We start from the raw sequence: 17,945 nt of genomic DNA on the forward strand, positions 1-17,945 counted from the left end.
TGTGGTAAACAGAACTAATGAGGAGTCTGTGCCCATGACGTGTCCCCAGTGTCCTCATCACTCGGCCGGGATAACTGACATTCTTCCATCGCCATTTTTCTTTCCCTCCAGGCACTTAACGTTTCAACTTTAAAGATACTGATACAATTTTCACTTGAAAATGGCCTATGAAAAAACAGCACAGTCCCCAGAGGCAAAATTCTAATCATGCTTTTCCACAAATACTTCAGTGGTTCTCAGTCTGTCATGATTTAGTGGGCTGAGAATGCTCTGTGTTGTGTTTTATGTAAAAATTCTGCCTGTCTTCCTTAGATTAGGAAGGAAACAGGCCCAAGAGGTTGGCCCCAGACGGTTTCTCAATTCCAGTGCCCACCCTGCTACAGGCTTTCTCTGACCACCTTCTCCCCAGTTTGAAGCCATTTCTGACTTTCTTGAGCACCCCCCTTTCATGTTCCCTCACCGTATTATCAGTGTTTGCATAAATGCCTCATCCCCTTTACTAGGCTGTGAGCTCTTTGAACCATATAGAATTGTCTCTACACTCAGGTAGACTTTATTGAGTGTTTTTGAATGACTCAAGGAATGAATCTCTATATTCTCCCTCAGGATGTTTTCTGTAAGAGGTGCTCAGCATCTTTTGAATGTAAAAAAGATCGAGGGATGAATGGATGGAGAAATTAAATAAAGGATTGAGGGTGTATAGACTCCAGACAGCATCGCATAGGAAGAATAAACAAGCCTATTCTCTTCAGGCCATTCAGCAGATTCTGATGAGTTAACTCATAAATACAGGTTTTGGAACCAAATGGAAGTGGGGATGACTCAGGGCAACCTCTCATCACTCTGCAAACCAAGGCCCATGCCCTGCTATGGTTCAGTGGTGTCATCTGGAAATATTCATGTAAATGAGCACCCCAGTTTTCTAAGAGGTGTTTTTTTTTTCCTCGCTTCTTTTTTCCATTTCCTGGATTCCCAACTTCCTAGGTAGCCCTTTAGAAATGCAAATATAGGCCTGGCGCAGTGGCTCTTGCCTATGCCTCTAATCCCAGCACTTTGGGAGGCCGAGGTGGACAGATCACTTGAGGTCAGGAATTCTAGACCAGCCTGGCCAACATGGTGAAACCCTGTTTTCACTAAAAGTAAAAAAAAAAAAAAAAAAAAAAATTAGCCAGGTGTGGTGGTGGGTATCTGTAAGTCCCAGCTACTTGGGAGGCTGAGGCACAAGAATGGTTTGAACCTGGGAGGCAGAGGTGGCAGCGAGCCGGGATCACACCACTGCACTCCAGCCTGTGCGACAGAGTGAGACTCCGTCTCAAGAAAAGGGAAATGCAAATATAAACTATCATCTCCCCTTCACTAGACATTCCCTTACAGGGCAAGTTCATCTCTCTGCTCCAAAATAGTCCTCCAGAATTGACTGCCAATTTGCAGACCAAAACATGCCCTCCTTGAGCTTTCACCTCCAGGGGTTGCCTTGGAACTCCCACCCTCCAGGGGCTGCCTCGGGACTTTCATTCACTAGGAGGGTATATCTAAAGTATGCCTACTTGGCCACTTTAAAAATTTATTTTTGCCCAGGAATGCCCAACCTAACTGTCCAGTAGATAAGGCACCATGCTATCAGGCGGACCCTTGCTCACTTGCTCCCTTACCTTATCAAAGTGCCTGCTTTCTGCTCCAAAGGGGAAGCGGCACATTGAAAGGCAGGACGTTGTGTGCCCCTTCTCCAAGCTAGCTTTAGAATACATTCACTTTATTGGTATCAGACTTCACCCTTGTCCATGGGACTTTGCATACATTGAGCAACTAACCCGCATTTCGGTTACATTCATGTCACACTTTGGTCATGATTTAGCTCTTTGGTACCAGGGGCAAGCTTTGCTTGGTCAGTAGCATAGGGTGTTGCTGTGTTTATTGGGTGGATTCCATGGCCCAGACTGAATAATGTGCGGACAAGGAACAACAGGACAAGTGCTCTAGAAATTCTTGTCTGTGGGGCTGACATGACATGTCTCTGCTTTCCCTATTAAATGTTTCCTGGGCTGAGGCATGAGATCTCCCAGGCCCCTGAAGCCTGGAAGGGGTCAGAAAGCCAAGGCAGCAAGGCTAGAGGGCACTGCCAGGGAAAGTGACCCACATCTGTCCCCTCAAACATCAGTTCCTCTTTCCAGGGAGATGGGAGCTGTGCAAACATGGAATTCCCACATCTCACAGGTCTCTCCCGGGTGGAGACTTCAAGACGAAAAGAGGGAAGAGAGGCAGGGTATGTAGAAGGGCAGGAAAGCGGCATGTGTGTCCAGTGGCAGTGAAGAAAGGGGATAACAGACATCTCCCTTTCCTATAAAATAAAAAGACAGGAACTTCACCTACCTCTGCTATTTCCTTCCCATTTCTCCTTCAGCTCAAAGAAAGGTGTGGAGCTGAGAAATGGTCCCTAACCTGCACTCGGCACTCAAGGCTTTTCTCCAGAGCAGGTGAGACCTCTTTGCCTGGGCTTTGTCTGCCCTTTATTTCATGTGAAAGAGAAATGTGTATTTGCAGAAGGAAGCCCAGGGGCTTGGGGAACATCTTCACTCCAGAGGAGTAGGGAGAGGTGGTTCCACCAGCTGTGCCTGGGCTGGTCACTGAGCCTAGACAAACTCCAGCCCACTGGGAAGCTGGTTGTGGATGCTGGCCATTGGGTAGCCCCAGTGAGCCCTTTCCAGCCAAAGAGTCCACCAGGAACCCCAAGTAAGAACCCAGCCCTTCTCCCTCAGCCTCCACTGAATGATGCTCTGTGGCCAGGCAGGTACCAAAGAATAAATGTATTAACATGAAGACTAATGACAAATGCACTGCAGTAGTAAGCACGTCATAGATACATGGAATATTCTCTATATCGTCTGAATATGGATATAAAATAAGTTATACTCATTTTGTTTTCCATCACAGTAGGAGCATAGCATACAAAGTGACTGGCTCAGTGGCCATGAAGCAAGCCAGGCGAGAGACCATGAAAGAGAATGTAGGGCATTGAGTACAGTGGGGATTTGCCAAGGACACTGCAGAGTCCCTGGGGACCCTCTGGGGAACAAGGCCCCAAACCTCTCAAGTTAGCCTTCTGAGAATGAGCATGAGGTCCCACTTGACAAGAGACAGTGGCTGCATCTGAGCTGGGATGATTCAGGCAACTGGGTGGGAGGCAGAGCAGGGACAGGCACGAACAGCATCCAGCAGGCTAGCCCACTCTCCTGCTGGTGCTGTTGGATGTCTATGATGCTGGGAATATGGGGCGCAGAGCCAGAAGGCACGGTTTGCTTCTGTGACATGACAGATGGCCAGACTGATGGCCCACCAAATGCTGGCCAGCCCTCCTCCCTTGCCAGCCTGTCCTGGGAGGCTGCAGGGGGCCTGCATACTTTGCTTGTTCTCCATAGTTTGTCATTGGGTATCAATGCTGGGATCCTGCACACATCATAGCACAGACAAGCGTGTGAGGGTCTGAGGCCCTGGCTTTGAATCCTCTCTCCATCACGTGACTTCTGTGAGTTTCACAAGGTCGCCTAAACCCTTCTGAGGCTACTCAACCTCCTCATCTGCAAAATGGGAAGGCTAATGCATACTTCCCTGGGGCATCAGTGAGGGCCACATAGAATAATGTATATAAAGTGCCTAACATAGCTCCTGGCACGCAGGAGGGGCTGGGTAAATGTGAGTCAAGTATGAACATCTAAACATCATAGGCCAGGTGGAAAGAACATCTAACAAAATCTATGGACTAAAACCACCTTGACTGGTTTTCAGTAGACTACAGGACCATTTCCTCACTCTATCAATTTTTTTCTCTTCTCTCTCCCACTCTGGGATTCTTTAAAATGAAATACTGGCAGAGTTCAAAGCAAGGTTTGCCGAAGATGACAGAGGCTTAGATTAGGAAAGAACAGAGCTCCTGGGCCAATGTCTCTAGAAGATGCTTCCTTTCTCACCTCTCCTCCCTGCAGCTGCCCCCCCGCCCTCAGATCTCCTAGCTCCTGAATGGATTTCTTATTAGGAAGCCAAAGCAGGTAGGGGAAGCACAGAAAAAGAAGTGAATTGTCTACTAAACGAAAAGTCTTTTCCATCTGCTCAGAGCCCGGATGTGGAGGCACTGGGGAATCTGGAGGTGGGTTGGCCATCTGTGCTGGCAAGTGAATTGCCTCAGGTCTCGTCTTTGGGGAGTGGCTGAGGAGAGGGGGAGAGGGATGGAGACTTAGGCTTAGACTCTGGGGCCTGGGAGTGCTCTTGTCCTTCTACTAATCCCGAGAACTTGGAGGTGTGCCCAAACAAGTATCAGCTGCAAACATGGGCGTCATGATCCTCTCTCACCTACAGAGCAATGTCAAGATCTGCATATGTGTGTGTGCATGTGTGTGTGTGTGTGTGTGTGTGTGTGTGTGTGTGTGTATAGTCACCGCTCCCATCTCCTCCTCTAATACTTGCCTGTCTGAATGTCCCCCCACCCCATCACTCGGCAACTTTCCTCTTGGACGGGGGCAGAAGGTGGGCAGGCAGCTCGTTGGGCAGCTCGTGCCCCTCCAGCTTGACTTTGATGAGGTGGTTGGCCAGTGCAAACTCCTCGTCATCCAGCATGCCATCCTTGTCAATGTCGGCCAGCTTCCAGATCTTGCCCAGCACACTGTTGGGCAGCTTGGAGCGCACCATCTCCTTCTTGGCATTAGCGCCTGTGATCTTGCCATCCACCGGCGACAGGGTGTAGAAGATCTCGTCGTACATGGGCTTGTCCCTGGCCACCACCCACTCAGCATCATCGATACCTTCTCCAGCCCCCTCCCCATAGCCGTGCCCAAAGGGGCCATGCAGGGTGCCCTCGAACGCTCCGCCCTTCACCATCTGGATGGGCCGCTGTGACTCCTCCTGGCGCACTAGCACCATGAGCTGGGCAATGTCATGGGCCAGCATGTCGTCCACTACCTCCAGCAGCTTGCTCTTCAGCGGCTGGAACTTGCTAAAGTCCTGGGCCTGCAGCTGGTCCTGGGAAGAGGAGGAGAGAAGATGAAGATAGGATACAATGAAAGGAGAGCCCTCCATTTGTCACGTGCCTCCTATGAACACCAGAATGTTCACAGCTGATCCCTTTCTACAATGAAAGATGTGTAACCTAGAGGCTCAGCTGATGGACATCACGTGGTAATCAAAGGTATGAGAGAGGAGGGGAATAAAGGCCCACTGGGCTGATGATGGGACTTTTCAGGAGGGAGTAGAAGAGTTGTAGGGGCTGGGGAAGAAAGGGAAATTTAACAAGTATTGGCATGATCTATTTATTTCAATCCCCTTTAATGTCATTCCAGAGAGGAAATCATTACATTTCTCTTTAAGTCAGTTTTGGCTATTGAATCATGTCTCTTGAATGCTGTACTTCTGAGACTGGGTCATGTGGGCCTCTACTTTAATAAGGGTTATACTGTACTTGAAAATCACCACAAATGTCTTCATTACATTACCTTGTTCACTCCCCCAGTGCCCTTCTGAGGTAGGAAAATCACATTCTATCCCCACTTAGTGAAAACAAAAACAAAAACAAAACAGGGCACAGGGTACTAAAACCAAATCATAACAGAAGCCAAAGGTCATCCCCAAATTATGGTTCTTAATCAGGATGCTCATCAGAGTCACCTGAAGAGAGTTTTCAAAATACAGTCATGCACTGCATTACAATGTTTCAGTCAATGAGGGACCATACATATGACGAGGGTCCCAGAAGATAATAAGGGAGCTGGGAAATTCCTTTTGCCTAGTGACATTGTAGTCACTGTACATAACACAACGCATTATGTGTTGTGGTGATGCTGGTGTAAACAAACCTACTGCGCTGCCAGTGGTATAAAAATCTAGCACACACATTTACATAGAGTACATAATACCGAATAATGATAATGACTATGTTACTGGTTTATGTAAATATTTACTATACTGTACATTTTATCGTTATTTTAGAGTGTATTCTTTCTACTTATTTAAAAAAAAATGTTAACAGTAAAACAACCTCAGGCAGGCCCTTCAGGAGGCATTCCAGAAGAAGGCATTGTTATTACAGGAGATGACAGCTCCATGTGTGTTACTGTCTCTGAAGACCTTCCAGTGGGACAAGATGTGGAGGTGAAGACAGCGAAACTGATGATGCTGACCCTGTGTAGGCCTAGACTAGCATGGGTGTTTGCGTCTTAGTTTTTAGCCCACACAAAAATAAAAAAGTAAAAAATAAATTTTTTTAAATAGAAAAAACTTATAGAATAAGGATATAAAGAAAATATTTGTGTATAGATATACAATGTATGTTTTAAGCTAATTGTTACTACAAGAGTCAAAAATCTGTAGGCTGGGCACGGTGGCTCATGCCTGTAATCCCAGCACTTTGGAAGGCCGAGGTGGGCGGATCACGAGGTCAAGAGATGAGACCATCCTGGCCAATATGGTGAAAACCCCGTCTCTACTAAAAACACACAAAAAATTTAGCTGGGCATGGTGGCACATGCCTGTGGTCCCAGCTACTCGGGAGGCTGAGGAGAATCGCTTGAACCTGGAGGTGGAGGTTGCAGTGAGCCGAGATCACACCACTGCACTCTAGCCTGGCGACAGAGTGAGACTCTGTATCAAAAAAAAAAAAAAAAAAAAGTCTGTAAAGTAGAAATGTTAATTTATTACTGAAGAAAGAAAATGTTTCTAAAAATAAATGTAGTGTAGTCTAAGTGTACAGTGTTTCTAAAGTCTACAGCCGTGTACAGTGATGTCCTAGGCCTTCACACTCACTCACCACTCACTCACTGGCCCACCCAAAGCAACTTCCAATTCTGCAAGCTCCATTCACGGTAAGTGTCCTGTACAAGTGTACCACGGTTTATCTTTCCTTACTGTATTTTTACTGTACCATTTCTATATTTAGATACACAAATACATTGTGTTACAATTGCCTACAACCTTCAGTATAGTCACATGCTAGGTTTGTGGCCTGGAAGCGACAGGTCATCATACCATATAGCCCAGGTGTGTGGTAGGTCCTACCGTGCAGGTTTGTGTATATACATTCTATGGTGTTCACACACAACGACAAAATCACCTAACAATGCATTACTGAGGATGTGTCCCTGTCATTAGCAAGGCATGACTGCCCCCGAGGGTTTGACACAGTAGGCACAGGCAGGCAGGTGGGCATGCCGATTTTCAAAGAGCTCCCCTTGCCTTCACATGACAACCCACACCACACCATAAAAGAAATATCTTCCACTTTGCAGGTCTCTGCAATTGTGAAAGTTTTCGAGTCTAGAACACCAGCTTCTCCATGGCCTCTAGAGGGTGATAAGGTGACAGCTTTCTGCTCCTGCCCTGGCTCTGGCCACCTAACTCTCCAGAGGATGGGGAGAGGCCAGTACACAGGGTGAAGCACAGCTAGTTTGCTGCAGAAAAATGCAGAAAACACCCACAGCCTTCTAGGGCAAGTGTTAGCCTGGGTACTTCTCATCTCCCTCCTAGGGTGGGGCTGAGCCAGGAAGGCCTCAGGGCTGAAGGCCTCCTGGAGGAGGAGCAGACAGGGCCCTGTCTCCCACCCCTCAGAGCATCACGTCCCAAGGTCCTCCCACCTCTCGTTCCTCCTGCCTCTCCCAGCCTGCTCTCATGTAGGTGTGTTTGGTGGGCTCCCATGCAGGGGTCCCAGTATCAACTAGGGGGCATGGTGGGTGCTCCCATTACCCTACATGGACACCCGCACAGGACAGCTGTTTACATTGTGGATTCAGCATGTTGAACTGCAGAACAGAACAGCGAACTGGCAAACAAATGAGGTGAGAATCTTTGTTTTGAAAGAATTCCTCACATTAAAACTGGGGTCTTAGGGTCCCTTTCAAATGTTATCTTCCCAAATGTTTGCTTACAAATCATTAAATTCTTAACAAAAGCAGAAGTGAAGAGCTGAAGTGCTCCAAGTCAAGGACCGGGAAACCCGCAAAACAAAAGCAATGCTGGTTAGTGAATGGCTCGTGGTAGGTGGTTATACGAATGAATGGACACATGAACAAATTCCAAATACTTGGAACGTGTATTTTTTTCTTTTCCTTTTGCCAGATAGGAAACTAAAAATGCCTATTCAGGACTATAGTGATGTTATGAAAAACCTAGATTTAAACTGAGAAACTGATTCCCAAGCTAAAGATCAATACAAGAGCAACAGCATCTATTAAGTGCTTCTGTGGCTGCTATTTTTTGATTTTTCTAATTCCCTAATTTTTTTATTTTTTGAGATGGAGTCTTTCTCTGTCGCCCAGGCTGAAGTGCAGTGGCACAATCTTGGCTCACTGCAACCTCTGCCTCCTGGGTTCAAGTGATTCTCATGCCTCAGCCTCCCGAGTAGCTGGGATTACAGGTGCTTGTCACCATGCCCAGTTAATTTTTTTTGTATTTTTAGTGGAAGTTTTGCCATGTTGGCCAGGCTGGTCTCGAACTCCTGGCCTCAGGTGATCTGCCTCCCTCGGCCTCCCAAATTGCTGGGATTACAGGCGTGAGCCACTGCGCCTGGCCTTTAATTCCCTAATTCTAGAATCATAAGAAGTTGCAAACATTGTACAGAGGGTAGGTGCTTTGTGCTCAGCACCCACCTCCCTCTGCCCACCTAATGATTTGCTACTGTGTACTAAGGGCATAGTCTGTCTGGCTTTGTGCTAAGGGCTTTGCAAAGATTATCTCACTGATGCTCACAACACCTGTATAAGGCGTGATTCTGTAGCTTCAGTTTACAGATGAGGAGATGGAGGCTCAGAGGATCCAGTCAATGTTGTGGTTTCCTGCTTGGACCTTTGGGCCCAGCTCCTGGCTTTTCTTCTTGTGGCCTGTGTGAATGCTACACTCAGAAAATGCTGAGACCTCTGGTTCTTCTGTAAAAAGGCAGATGAAAAATGCCTCCCTCTGAGGAGTGCTTTGGGGAAAGCCATAAGAAACCATGTGTGATGGCCACTGGCCCAAGATAGGCACCTGCAATATGACCCAAAGATGATGAGTTCCTGTGTGCACTTCTGCATCCCCAAAGCTTGTGTCCCAAATTGCTCATAAGGGGGACCTCGGATGTAAACTCAAGCACTTTAAGAGCCTGGAAAACCTTGGTCAGGTGACCCATCCACTGCACCAGAGATGGTAGGGATGTCAGGCCTGTGGTGGCCGTGAATAGAGAAGGTCATTAACTGGAGGTGTCAGCCCCCCAACATCATCTAACACACCTGCACCACTGGGGCGGTGGGCTCCGTGTTTCTCCCCAGGCCCAGACACGGCCCCTGTTGGGCCAGTGATGGCCCAGCTGGGAGTGCAGATCCTGGGCCACCGCCTTGCCTGCAGATTCTGGGCTGGGTTCTCCCTGGGGGGCTCCAAGAGTGGCCTCCTCCATACTCAGGCTGCTCAGCCAGCTCTTGGGACACTGTCCCTTGTCTTAGAGCCCCCAACTCTCTCTACCTGCATCCTCTTCAGATTGGGGAAGTCCCCAGGTGAGATCTGGTGCTCCCGCTCAATCCGGCTATAGATCTCGGCCAGGTTGTTCACCAGCTCCTTCTTCTTGTTGTCCTTCCCGAACACCGAGGGCATCTCCTTCTTCAGAGAGCTGATGATGTAGGCATGGACCTGACAAACAAGGCCAGAGAGAAGCCTTCACATCAAGACCCTGGACGGTCCCTTCCTTCTAGGATGGCTCTTCCCCTGTAACCCTCCCACCTCCTCCTGCTCCAACTTCTGAAATACTTTCTACCTCTACCCTCATGCCTCCACGTTGCTTGCAGGGCTGGGCTGTTTTTCTATGTTATGCGGGCAAGGTGAGGTTGTGGGGAGCTATGGTCAAGGCAGGGTGAGGTGGTCATGTTGCTGCTACTGAAGACAATACCAGCAGCTGACATTTGCTGAGCATCTCTGAAGGTGCCAGACACTGTGATAAGGGCTTTGAGACTCTTTATTTCACTTTATCCTCCAACAACCCCTTCATTTTACAGATGCAGACAGAGGCACAGAGAGACTAAAGGCCTTGCCAAGGCTGGGAATCCCACAGACAGTAAACAATGGAGTCAGTTCCAATCTGGCCATCTGACCTGAGAGCTTGTAACCATGGCTCCCGTACTGTCCTGCCCCTTGGTGTCACACACATGATGCACTGGCTGTTGGAGGCAGTAACCCTCAGCTCCTGCAGCTGACCCCAAACTCTCGGCCCCTGCCCAAGCTGCCCACCTCCCAGGGGGCTGCCTCACCTTGGCCAGCCTGGCCCTTTTGATGAGGTCGTTGAGCTTGCGCAGGGCAGCATTTCGGGGCAGACTCTGGATGTCCCTGAATAGGTCCTGTTCCTCAGCCTCAAAGAGCTTCCGGTTGTCAGGGATGAGGAGGGGGTGGGACCAGAAGGAGCCGATGTAGACCCGGATCACCTCTGGGGTGTTCACGATCTTCCCCAAGGACCACATGAGGGCCCCGTACACCCGCATCAGCTGCTGTGTCTCGATCTGGTCAGCTTTGTTCAGCACCACCCGCATCTTGTCCTCGTGGTTCTTGAGGGCTTTGATGACTTCTGAGAACTCATCAGAGATGTCCAGTTTGTGGGCATCGAAGAGCAGAATGATGCGGTCAACCCGCTCGGCAAACCACTCAAGGACAGCTGCAAAGTCATACCCTGCCGGCAGAGGGACAATCAGGGGCTGGGGCCTTTGGGGTATAGGGTAGGGGTTTGGAGAAGCAGTCGGGTGTGGTAGAAATAACACAGTCTTAGGAGTCAGATCTAAGTTTAAATCCTGGCTCCTCCACATTTTAACTGTTTGGACTCCAGCAAATTACTCAATGTCTCGTAGAATTTTTTTCATCTAAAAATACTATTAAATACTAAAATAATATGAATACCTAATTAATAGAACTATGAAGATTAAATACTCTTAGAATCCAGCACTTAGTAGGTGCTCAGTAAATGCTAGTTACTTTTTTTTTTTGAGACGGAGTCTCACTCTGTCACCCAGGCTGGAGTGTAGTGGCACCGTCTCTGCTCGCTGCAACCTCTGCCTCCTGGGGTCAAGCGATTTTCCTGCCTCAGCCTCCCGAGTAGCTGGGATTACAGGCATGTGCCACCATTCCTGTCTAATTTTTGTATTTTTAGTAGAGACAGGTTTAACCATGTTAGCCAGGCTGAGTCTTGAACTCCTGACCTCAGGTGATCCGCCTGCCTTGGCCTCCCAAAGTGCTGGGATTACAGGTGTGAGCCACCGCCCCCAGCCAGCCACTGCGCCTGGCCTAGTAACTCTTATTAACATCATTATTTCCATAAGGCACAGCCACTATCCAGCTCCCCTATCCATGCTTACTGCATTTAGCAGCCTGCTAGAAAAGAAAGTCTGGACACCTAATCTGACACAAAGACTCAGAAATTCTTTCTAAGGTCTGAAAACAATGAAACAGTAAAAAGCAGATACTGATGATGGTTCAGACCATGCCTATCACTGGTCTGGAAGAAATCTGCAATTCTTGTTATAAAAACATCTTGTTCTCACTCAGGCTCTTTCCTTTGTAATCAGCTGCAGCACAAAATTCCCAACTCTTGAAACCACAAGGGGTTTCTTCCTTAGGATGTGACTGGAACTCTGGCCACCTGCACTTTGGTTATCTAGCACTAAGCTGCTTTAGGTCAGACTGGTTACAGGAGCCCCACAGAAGTTCTGCTCAATCCCAAGTAGCTGTGGATTCAGTAGGGGCTGAAAGCAGGAGGGTAGACCAACAGTCTATACATTCACTGACACCCAGAGCCCCAGTAGGTCTTACCTCTACGTCTCAGGCTCCTCTTACATAAAATAGGAAGACAAGAGATAAGGAAGTGGGGCTCAGAGAAGTCAAGTGATTTGTCAAAGGGCACACAGCCCATGAGCAGCAGCAGTGGCCTGAGGATGGAAGTGTCAGGCTTTCCCATTCTGAGTCTCAGCAGGGTTCTCAGCCTCTCCTCCTGCCACTCCCCCGTGGCATACCTCTGGCACCGAGGTAGGAGCTCTTTCTTGGGTACTAAAGTGACCAAACATCCTGGCTCCCCATAGCACAAGGGTTCCAAGGCGACACACACTGGGGACCCAAAGCTCATTGCCACCATCACATGGGAAACCAAATCATTAGGAAAAAGCCTGCCCTGCCTCACAGAGGGAGGCTAGAGACCAGGCAAGATCATCAGGCAACTGCCTTGTGAGTGAGTCAGACTTAAGAAGCTCTGATTGTCTGTAACAGGGGTCCTAACTTAGCCTGCATCAGAATCCCCCACAGGGCTTCTTAAAACCCAGATGGTTGGACTCCATCCGCAAAGTTTCTGATTCAGTAGGTCTGGTGCAGAGCATTTCTAACAAGCTTCCAGAAGATTCTGATGCTGTTGGCCCAAGGGCCACACTTTGAATATGACTGGCCCATAAAAATAACAATAGCATAGTACTGACCTAAGTACTTTATAATCATTAATTCCTTTAATCCTCACAATGACTCTATGTAGGGTCATTAGATACTAATATCAGCCCCACTTCTCTGAGGAGTAACCAGAGATACAAACAGATAAAGGAACTTGTCTAACGTCACCCAGCTGGTAAGCAATGGGCTGGGACTCAAGTCCAGGAAGGTAGCCCTGGAGTCAGTGCTATGAACCACTGCACTGAGTTGGCTTTCACCTTCAAAGGCTGTCATTTCAGACTAAGTAGCAGGCATCGATGGGGTGGGGGATGAGGATGAATGGAGCCAACGGAGCTAGGTTTAAAAAGCCTTTCTCCCACCATGTGGCATCTAGTGAACACCCAGTGGGGTACATATTTAGGACATGTGGAGGCACTGCCACAGGGGGTAGGGGGATGGGATCAGCATGGTCGGGAAAACTTGCTGCCCTAAATCTTCCTGGGGGAACCCTGTAACGTTTTTCTGGTGGCTGTAAGAGAATTCTAACAAACAAAGGAAGGCCAAACCCTCCTTTGGTTACCTGGATACTGGTACTACTCCATTTTCAACTCCTCTGTCTTTGGTAAATGAAGTGGTTCCAAGCATTCCCATTCGCATGTGATTTTCTCCAAGATCTGTCAGCTGCTCAATTAATATACAGCTCAACTAACACATGAGTCTTCTCCCCCTGCTCCTGTGGCATAGACCCATGAGGCTATGAGGCTACGAGGAGCTTAGCAATCAATGGTCCAACTTCCTGATTTACAGATAGGGAAACTGAGGCTCAGGAAGGGGCAGAGCTGGCCTAGTACCTGGAGATATCCAGGTACCATCCTGAGGATAGTCCCTGATGGGTGCGTCATTGAGGGCCTGGTGTGAACTAGATTTTGCCTTCTCTTTAGAAGACAGGTGCCCTGTCTCGGCTCAGAGTCAAAGCCAAAGAAAGTGCTTCAGAGGCTGCTCTGCCCAGTGGGCAGGTGCATCATCAACCCTCCCTCGGAGATGTTCACGCAAACTCTATGAGTTAAGTGACTCAGCCAATACCACCCATGAGACACGACCCCTAGCCTCCAACTCCAAGTTCAGTGCTTGCTGCAGACGGTAAGATGTTCATGTCATTATCTCATTTCACCCTCACGACACGCTCTGAGGCAGGCAGTGCGAGGAGTATCGTTCTCAGTTCCAGGGGAGGAAACTGAGGTTCAGAGAGGAGAGAGTCAAACAGTTGGCGAGTCGTGAGGCCAGATGACCCAGCTGTCAGCCATCCAGCCATTCCGCACCTGGCCGCTCCCTGCCTCCCTCCCTGGCATGCAGGCACTGCCAGCTCCTCACTGGAGCCCCGGAGGCCTAAGCATTCCCACTCTAGGTGAAGCCTGCAGCCTGTACTACTCCCCTCCTTCCTACATCCCTCTGTCCCTCCTTCCCTCCTCAGGGATGGCTCCAGCCTATTTTTATCTTCCCTTCAGCACAGCGCATGGCAAGGCTGCTGTCACCTCCCAAAGGCAGTCCCTCAGAGCTGTGGGTAGGGAGGGGCCACAGGGCTAAGAAAATCCCCAACCCCCACCTCTGCAAACAGCTCACAGCAGGAGGGCAGCAGGGCCCCTCCACAACTCCCTGCCAGGCCTCTGGCCTTCTGCTGCTCCTTATTCCCCAATCTGGATTTTAGCTGTGCCAGTGCAGGTCACAGGAGGGGCTGCTGGGAGGACCAAGACTGAGCTGCAGCTCCCTCTCACCTGTCCAGCAAATCTCAGCCCCAATGCATTTGCTCAATGGCTCAGAACAGGCTAAGGCAGCCAGGGCAGCCAGTGTTGAGTCCTATGCTGACAAGGTAATGGAGGTTTATAGAGGGTGAGAGAAAGGCCCAAGGCCATGCAATGCTGGGGGTCAGAGCCAAGACCTGAACTCCAAACTCAACTCTTGCACTGTAGCCACGCCTCCATCAGGCTGGGGAAAACAAAGACACCAGAGAAGCTGCAGAGAAGAGAAGAAGCTCTGTCCCTGCAACTTTGCTGCAATCCCTGATGACACCAGCGATGTAAGAGAAGGCTGTGTCTGCAAAGGCTGAGGGGCAGCAATATGTCCATGCTGCCAGAACAGGATAGACCCCTGCCCATCCCTGTTCCTGCCCTCGGTGGTCTTGTAGCATCATGCACGCTCCTGTTCTGCTCTTCAGCTCACTGAAATCATCCTCGGTGCACTGGGAGCTGGATAGGGCAGGGGCAGCACCTCACCCTTCTGGGCTTCCCCTGCACCCAGCACGGTGTGTGGCACACAGCAGGTGCACTATCAGTATTTGCTGAACGGAACTGAAATGGGAGCCCTGCTCCACGTTTGGCATCTGGGAAACAGTAAATGAGGAATCTCTGGGCCTCAGTTTTATGGTGGAGGAATCGGTGACTCAGTCGTAGGGTCATTGTGAGGATCTAAACAAATCAGAGGATGCAGGTGAAACTGCTGAGCTGTGAACTTGGCTGTTCTCATTGCCCTGCTGTTTTTTGTAAAGCACTCCTTCTAAGCCCTAGTTTCTATGAGATGGGATGTGCTCTGTAGGGGTCACCAGAGGAGCACTGGCCTGGGTGAGCCCACCTCTCGTTTCTGCTTAGCCACTAATTTACTGTGTGTCCTTGGGCAAGAATCTCCCCTCTCTAGTCCTCTGTCTCTTTGCCTGTCAAATCAGGGGATTGAGCTGGACAACCTCCGAGCTTCCTTTCTCGGTTCACAATTCTCTGCATCTGAGACCAGAGGTGTGAGGGTGGGGAGTACAACAGGATGGATGGAGATTAGCTACAAGGGACCCTTTGCAGGCACAGCAAGAGAGAGAGGCTGCAGGCTGCTGTTTTACAGGCCTCGGGGATGCCTGTGTGAAGTCTGCCTCTGCCTGAGGACAGGCCAAGGGCTTCTGGGAACTCTTTCTATGATTTTATAAGCAGAGGCCTCCTACTTGCTCTGGCAAGCTGCTATCCAATTACAGACTTAGTAATGCCAGAAGCTTCCAGCCAGGTGTGGCTATGAAGACCTTGACCATCAAGCAATGACTCCATGGGTTGCTCTGAAGCTCAACCTCCCTGCTCCTGGCTAACCCCGAGCCTGTGTCATCTGTAGGGTGGATATTTAGTTGTTCACTTGGCCTGGACTTAGGTGCAGATCTAGGAATGGCGGTATCTCAAAGGTATGGACTGGACCCAGTAAGAAAAAGGGTATGGTATAGGATTAGCTTTCTCATTTATTTGGCAAATCTGAACCTCAATTTTCTCAGCTGCAAAATAGGGATAACAAATGACTGAATGAGGGGTCTGTGGTAGAGCTGAATGAGGGCTCTGTGGTAGAGCCGTGGCAACAAGATCTGACAGCACAGACGCTGCCTCGGCAGCTGCGGTGAGTGCCATGGCCAGTGACAGGCCCCCTTCCCCTCTCTGGTCCCAGCAATGGCTCTGAGACCCACAATGGTAGCTCTTGGGCACCTGCGGCAGCCCAAGGGTTCATGAAATATGGACTAGTGAGTGGGGGGAGATTCAAGCCCCAAGAGACAGAGCAGAGAAGCTGCCCTTCCTGGACTTCATAGCACAAGTCTGCTGGCTCTAAGAGGTCTAGTCAGCCAGCTCCAGGCCTGGGGACTGGGCAGCCTGCAGGGATCTGTGGTCCCCTCCAACCCGAGGCTCCAGAGGACTGGAAAGAAAGCACTTTGAAGTAATGCCAGGCAGGAGGAAATCAATCAGACAAACACAGTAAGGAAAGCCACCCCTTCCTCACCCGCCGGCTTCCTTCGTGGTCTGACATGCAGTGCCTGGGCCCTCACAGGGCAGCATACTTCTTCGGGTTTCCAGCCACATGACCTCATTCGCTCTTCATAATTCTCTGTATCCCAGGAGGTAAGTAGGGCATACACATCTTACAGGACAGGGAATCTGGACACAAAGAGATTAAGGGGCTTGCCCAAGCTCACACAGCCAGGTGGTGGCAAACTCAGGCCTGGAACCCAGCTCCTTGACTTGCAGCCCACGTTCTCTTTCTATAACAGCTCACAGCCATGTGAGCCTGAAGCTCAGAGGCTGAGCCCTCAAACCAGGCACTTACTTGCGGTGGGTACATACAAAACCCCATCCCTCCCCAAAAAAATCTCTGTCAAGATTTAAAGACATTTGAGCAAAAGAGGAATAACGAGGCATCAATTTCCAAAACGTGGGAAGAGTTTGGCTGACAACGGGGAAGAAATGCCACATTAGATGCTTCCCAGAAGTAACGGCAAAGAGCGGCCTGAGCAGATGGTTGGCAAGGCCTTTTGAAGGGCGTCAGGACTCGGCTGCTCTGCCCAGGCATGGGAGGGCCCGCACAGGCGTGCCTGTACCGGCACATAGTCTGGGAAGACCCAGAGGCCTTTAAGTGCAGGCTCTGCTCCAATGAGGGTGCCCTGGATGGGCTAGGAATGTGAGGCTGCAAGGATCAGCCCAGACCTGCCAAGGTCTGAGCCCTAAAGACCCCTAGAGGAAACCTGGAGATGAGAGGTTTGCCCTCATTCCTACCCTCTGTGCTCTTCCTGGGCAGGTGATGATAACGTGCTGAGAAGCCACTGGACCAGGAATAGGAAGACCGGAGTTCGCAATCTAGATGTGTGATCCAGGCAAATTTTCAAACTGCTCTGGCCCTACTGAGCTCACCTGTGCAGGAAGGGGCCTGTGGGGAGGAGCTTCAAGCTGTGCAGTCTGTGACGTGAGCACAAAGCCCTGCCCTGCTTTCCTAAGGTGGCGCCTGTGGGGATTTCTAGCTGGGAAGCAGCCAGGAAATGCGGTTCCTAAGCTCAGGACACTCAGCCTTCTGGAACCCTCCCACTCCTGCTGTATCCTCACTTCTTCCCAGTAATGAGCCAGGCTGGGGCACATCCTGCCACTTCCAGGAACCACCTCCCTGTCTTCCTCTCCTGGCCACCCCAATGCATCTGCATCCAGAGACAAGTGCTGGCCCAGGACCTCCCAGAATCAGCTTCCCAGGCACCCCACCCTTCTTCCCACAAGACATACCCCGCCCCAGGCCCAGTAGAGGTTCCACACCCTGAGCAAGGATGACCCTTTGCCGCCCTAGTCCAGCCTGGGGCCCGAGTGCCCCTTCCTGTGAAGCCTGAGGTCTTGGAGCCCTGGGAAGCAGCTCACTTTGCAGAACAGGCAGTCTAATATGGCCAGTAGGGGCCTCTGTGCTGACTTGATAACCATGCCCCTTTTTATCTGGTGAGACACAGCCCTGCGCCAGGTATGAGGCTCAGTGAGCAGAAGGCGGGCTGAGTTTCAGGCTCTAGACACCCTCGTCTATGACATAGTTGGCAGGACTATCCCAGGGAGCGAGGGTGTCTGGTCCTGGCCTGGGCTGGCTGGAGTAAGGCGAGAAGCACCCAGTCTGCTCTGTGGCCAAACCCAGCGCTCTTGGAGCCCCAGGCAAGAGGCCACGAGAAAGCAAGTTTGGTTCTATGCACCCATTTGTGTGTGTGTGGCGGGGGGGGGGTTGCTGTGGGGAAGAGGGGAGTT

General features: G+C 50.0%; 1 protein-coding gene across 1 annotated transcript in view; it reads right to left on the reverse strand.

Moving 5' to 3' along the window:
• Positions 1 to 2,789: 2,789 nt before the first annotated feature.
• EHD3 (EH domain containing 3) overlaps positions 2,790 to 17,945 on the reverse strand; it is a 36,840-nt gene continuing 21,684 nt past the window's right edge. The window contains exons 4-6 of the mRNA XM_054475454.2: positions 10,248 to 10,660; positions 9,469 to 9,633; positions 2,790 to 5,010 (exon numbers count right to left, since the gene is read on the reverse strand). Coding sequence (XP_054331429.1) covers positions 4,483 to 5,010; positions 9,469 to 9,633; positions 10,248 to 10,660 — 1,106 coding nt within the window. The 3' untranslated portion in view covers positions 2,790 to 4,482. The remainder of the gene's footprint in view (positions 5,011 to 9,468; positions 9,634 to 10,247; positions 10,661 to 17,945) is intronic.

The sequence above is a fragment of the Pongo pygmaeus genome, chromosome 12 (genome assembly GCF_028885625.2).
Source record: "Pongo pygmaeus isolate AG05252 chromosome 12, NHGRI_mPonPyg2-v2.0_pri, whole genome shotgun sequence".
In the NCBI taxonomy this organism is placed as follows: domain Eukaryota; kingdom Metazoa; phylum Chordata; class Mammalia; order Primates; family Hominidae; genus Pongo; species Pongo pygmaeus.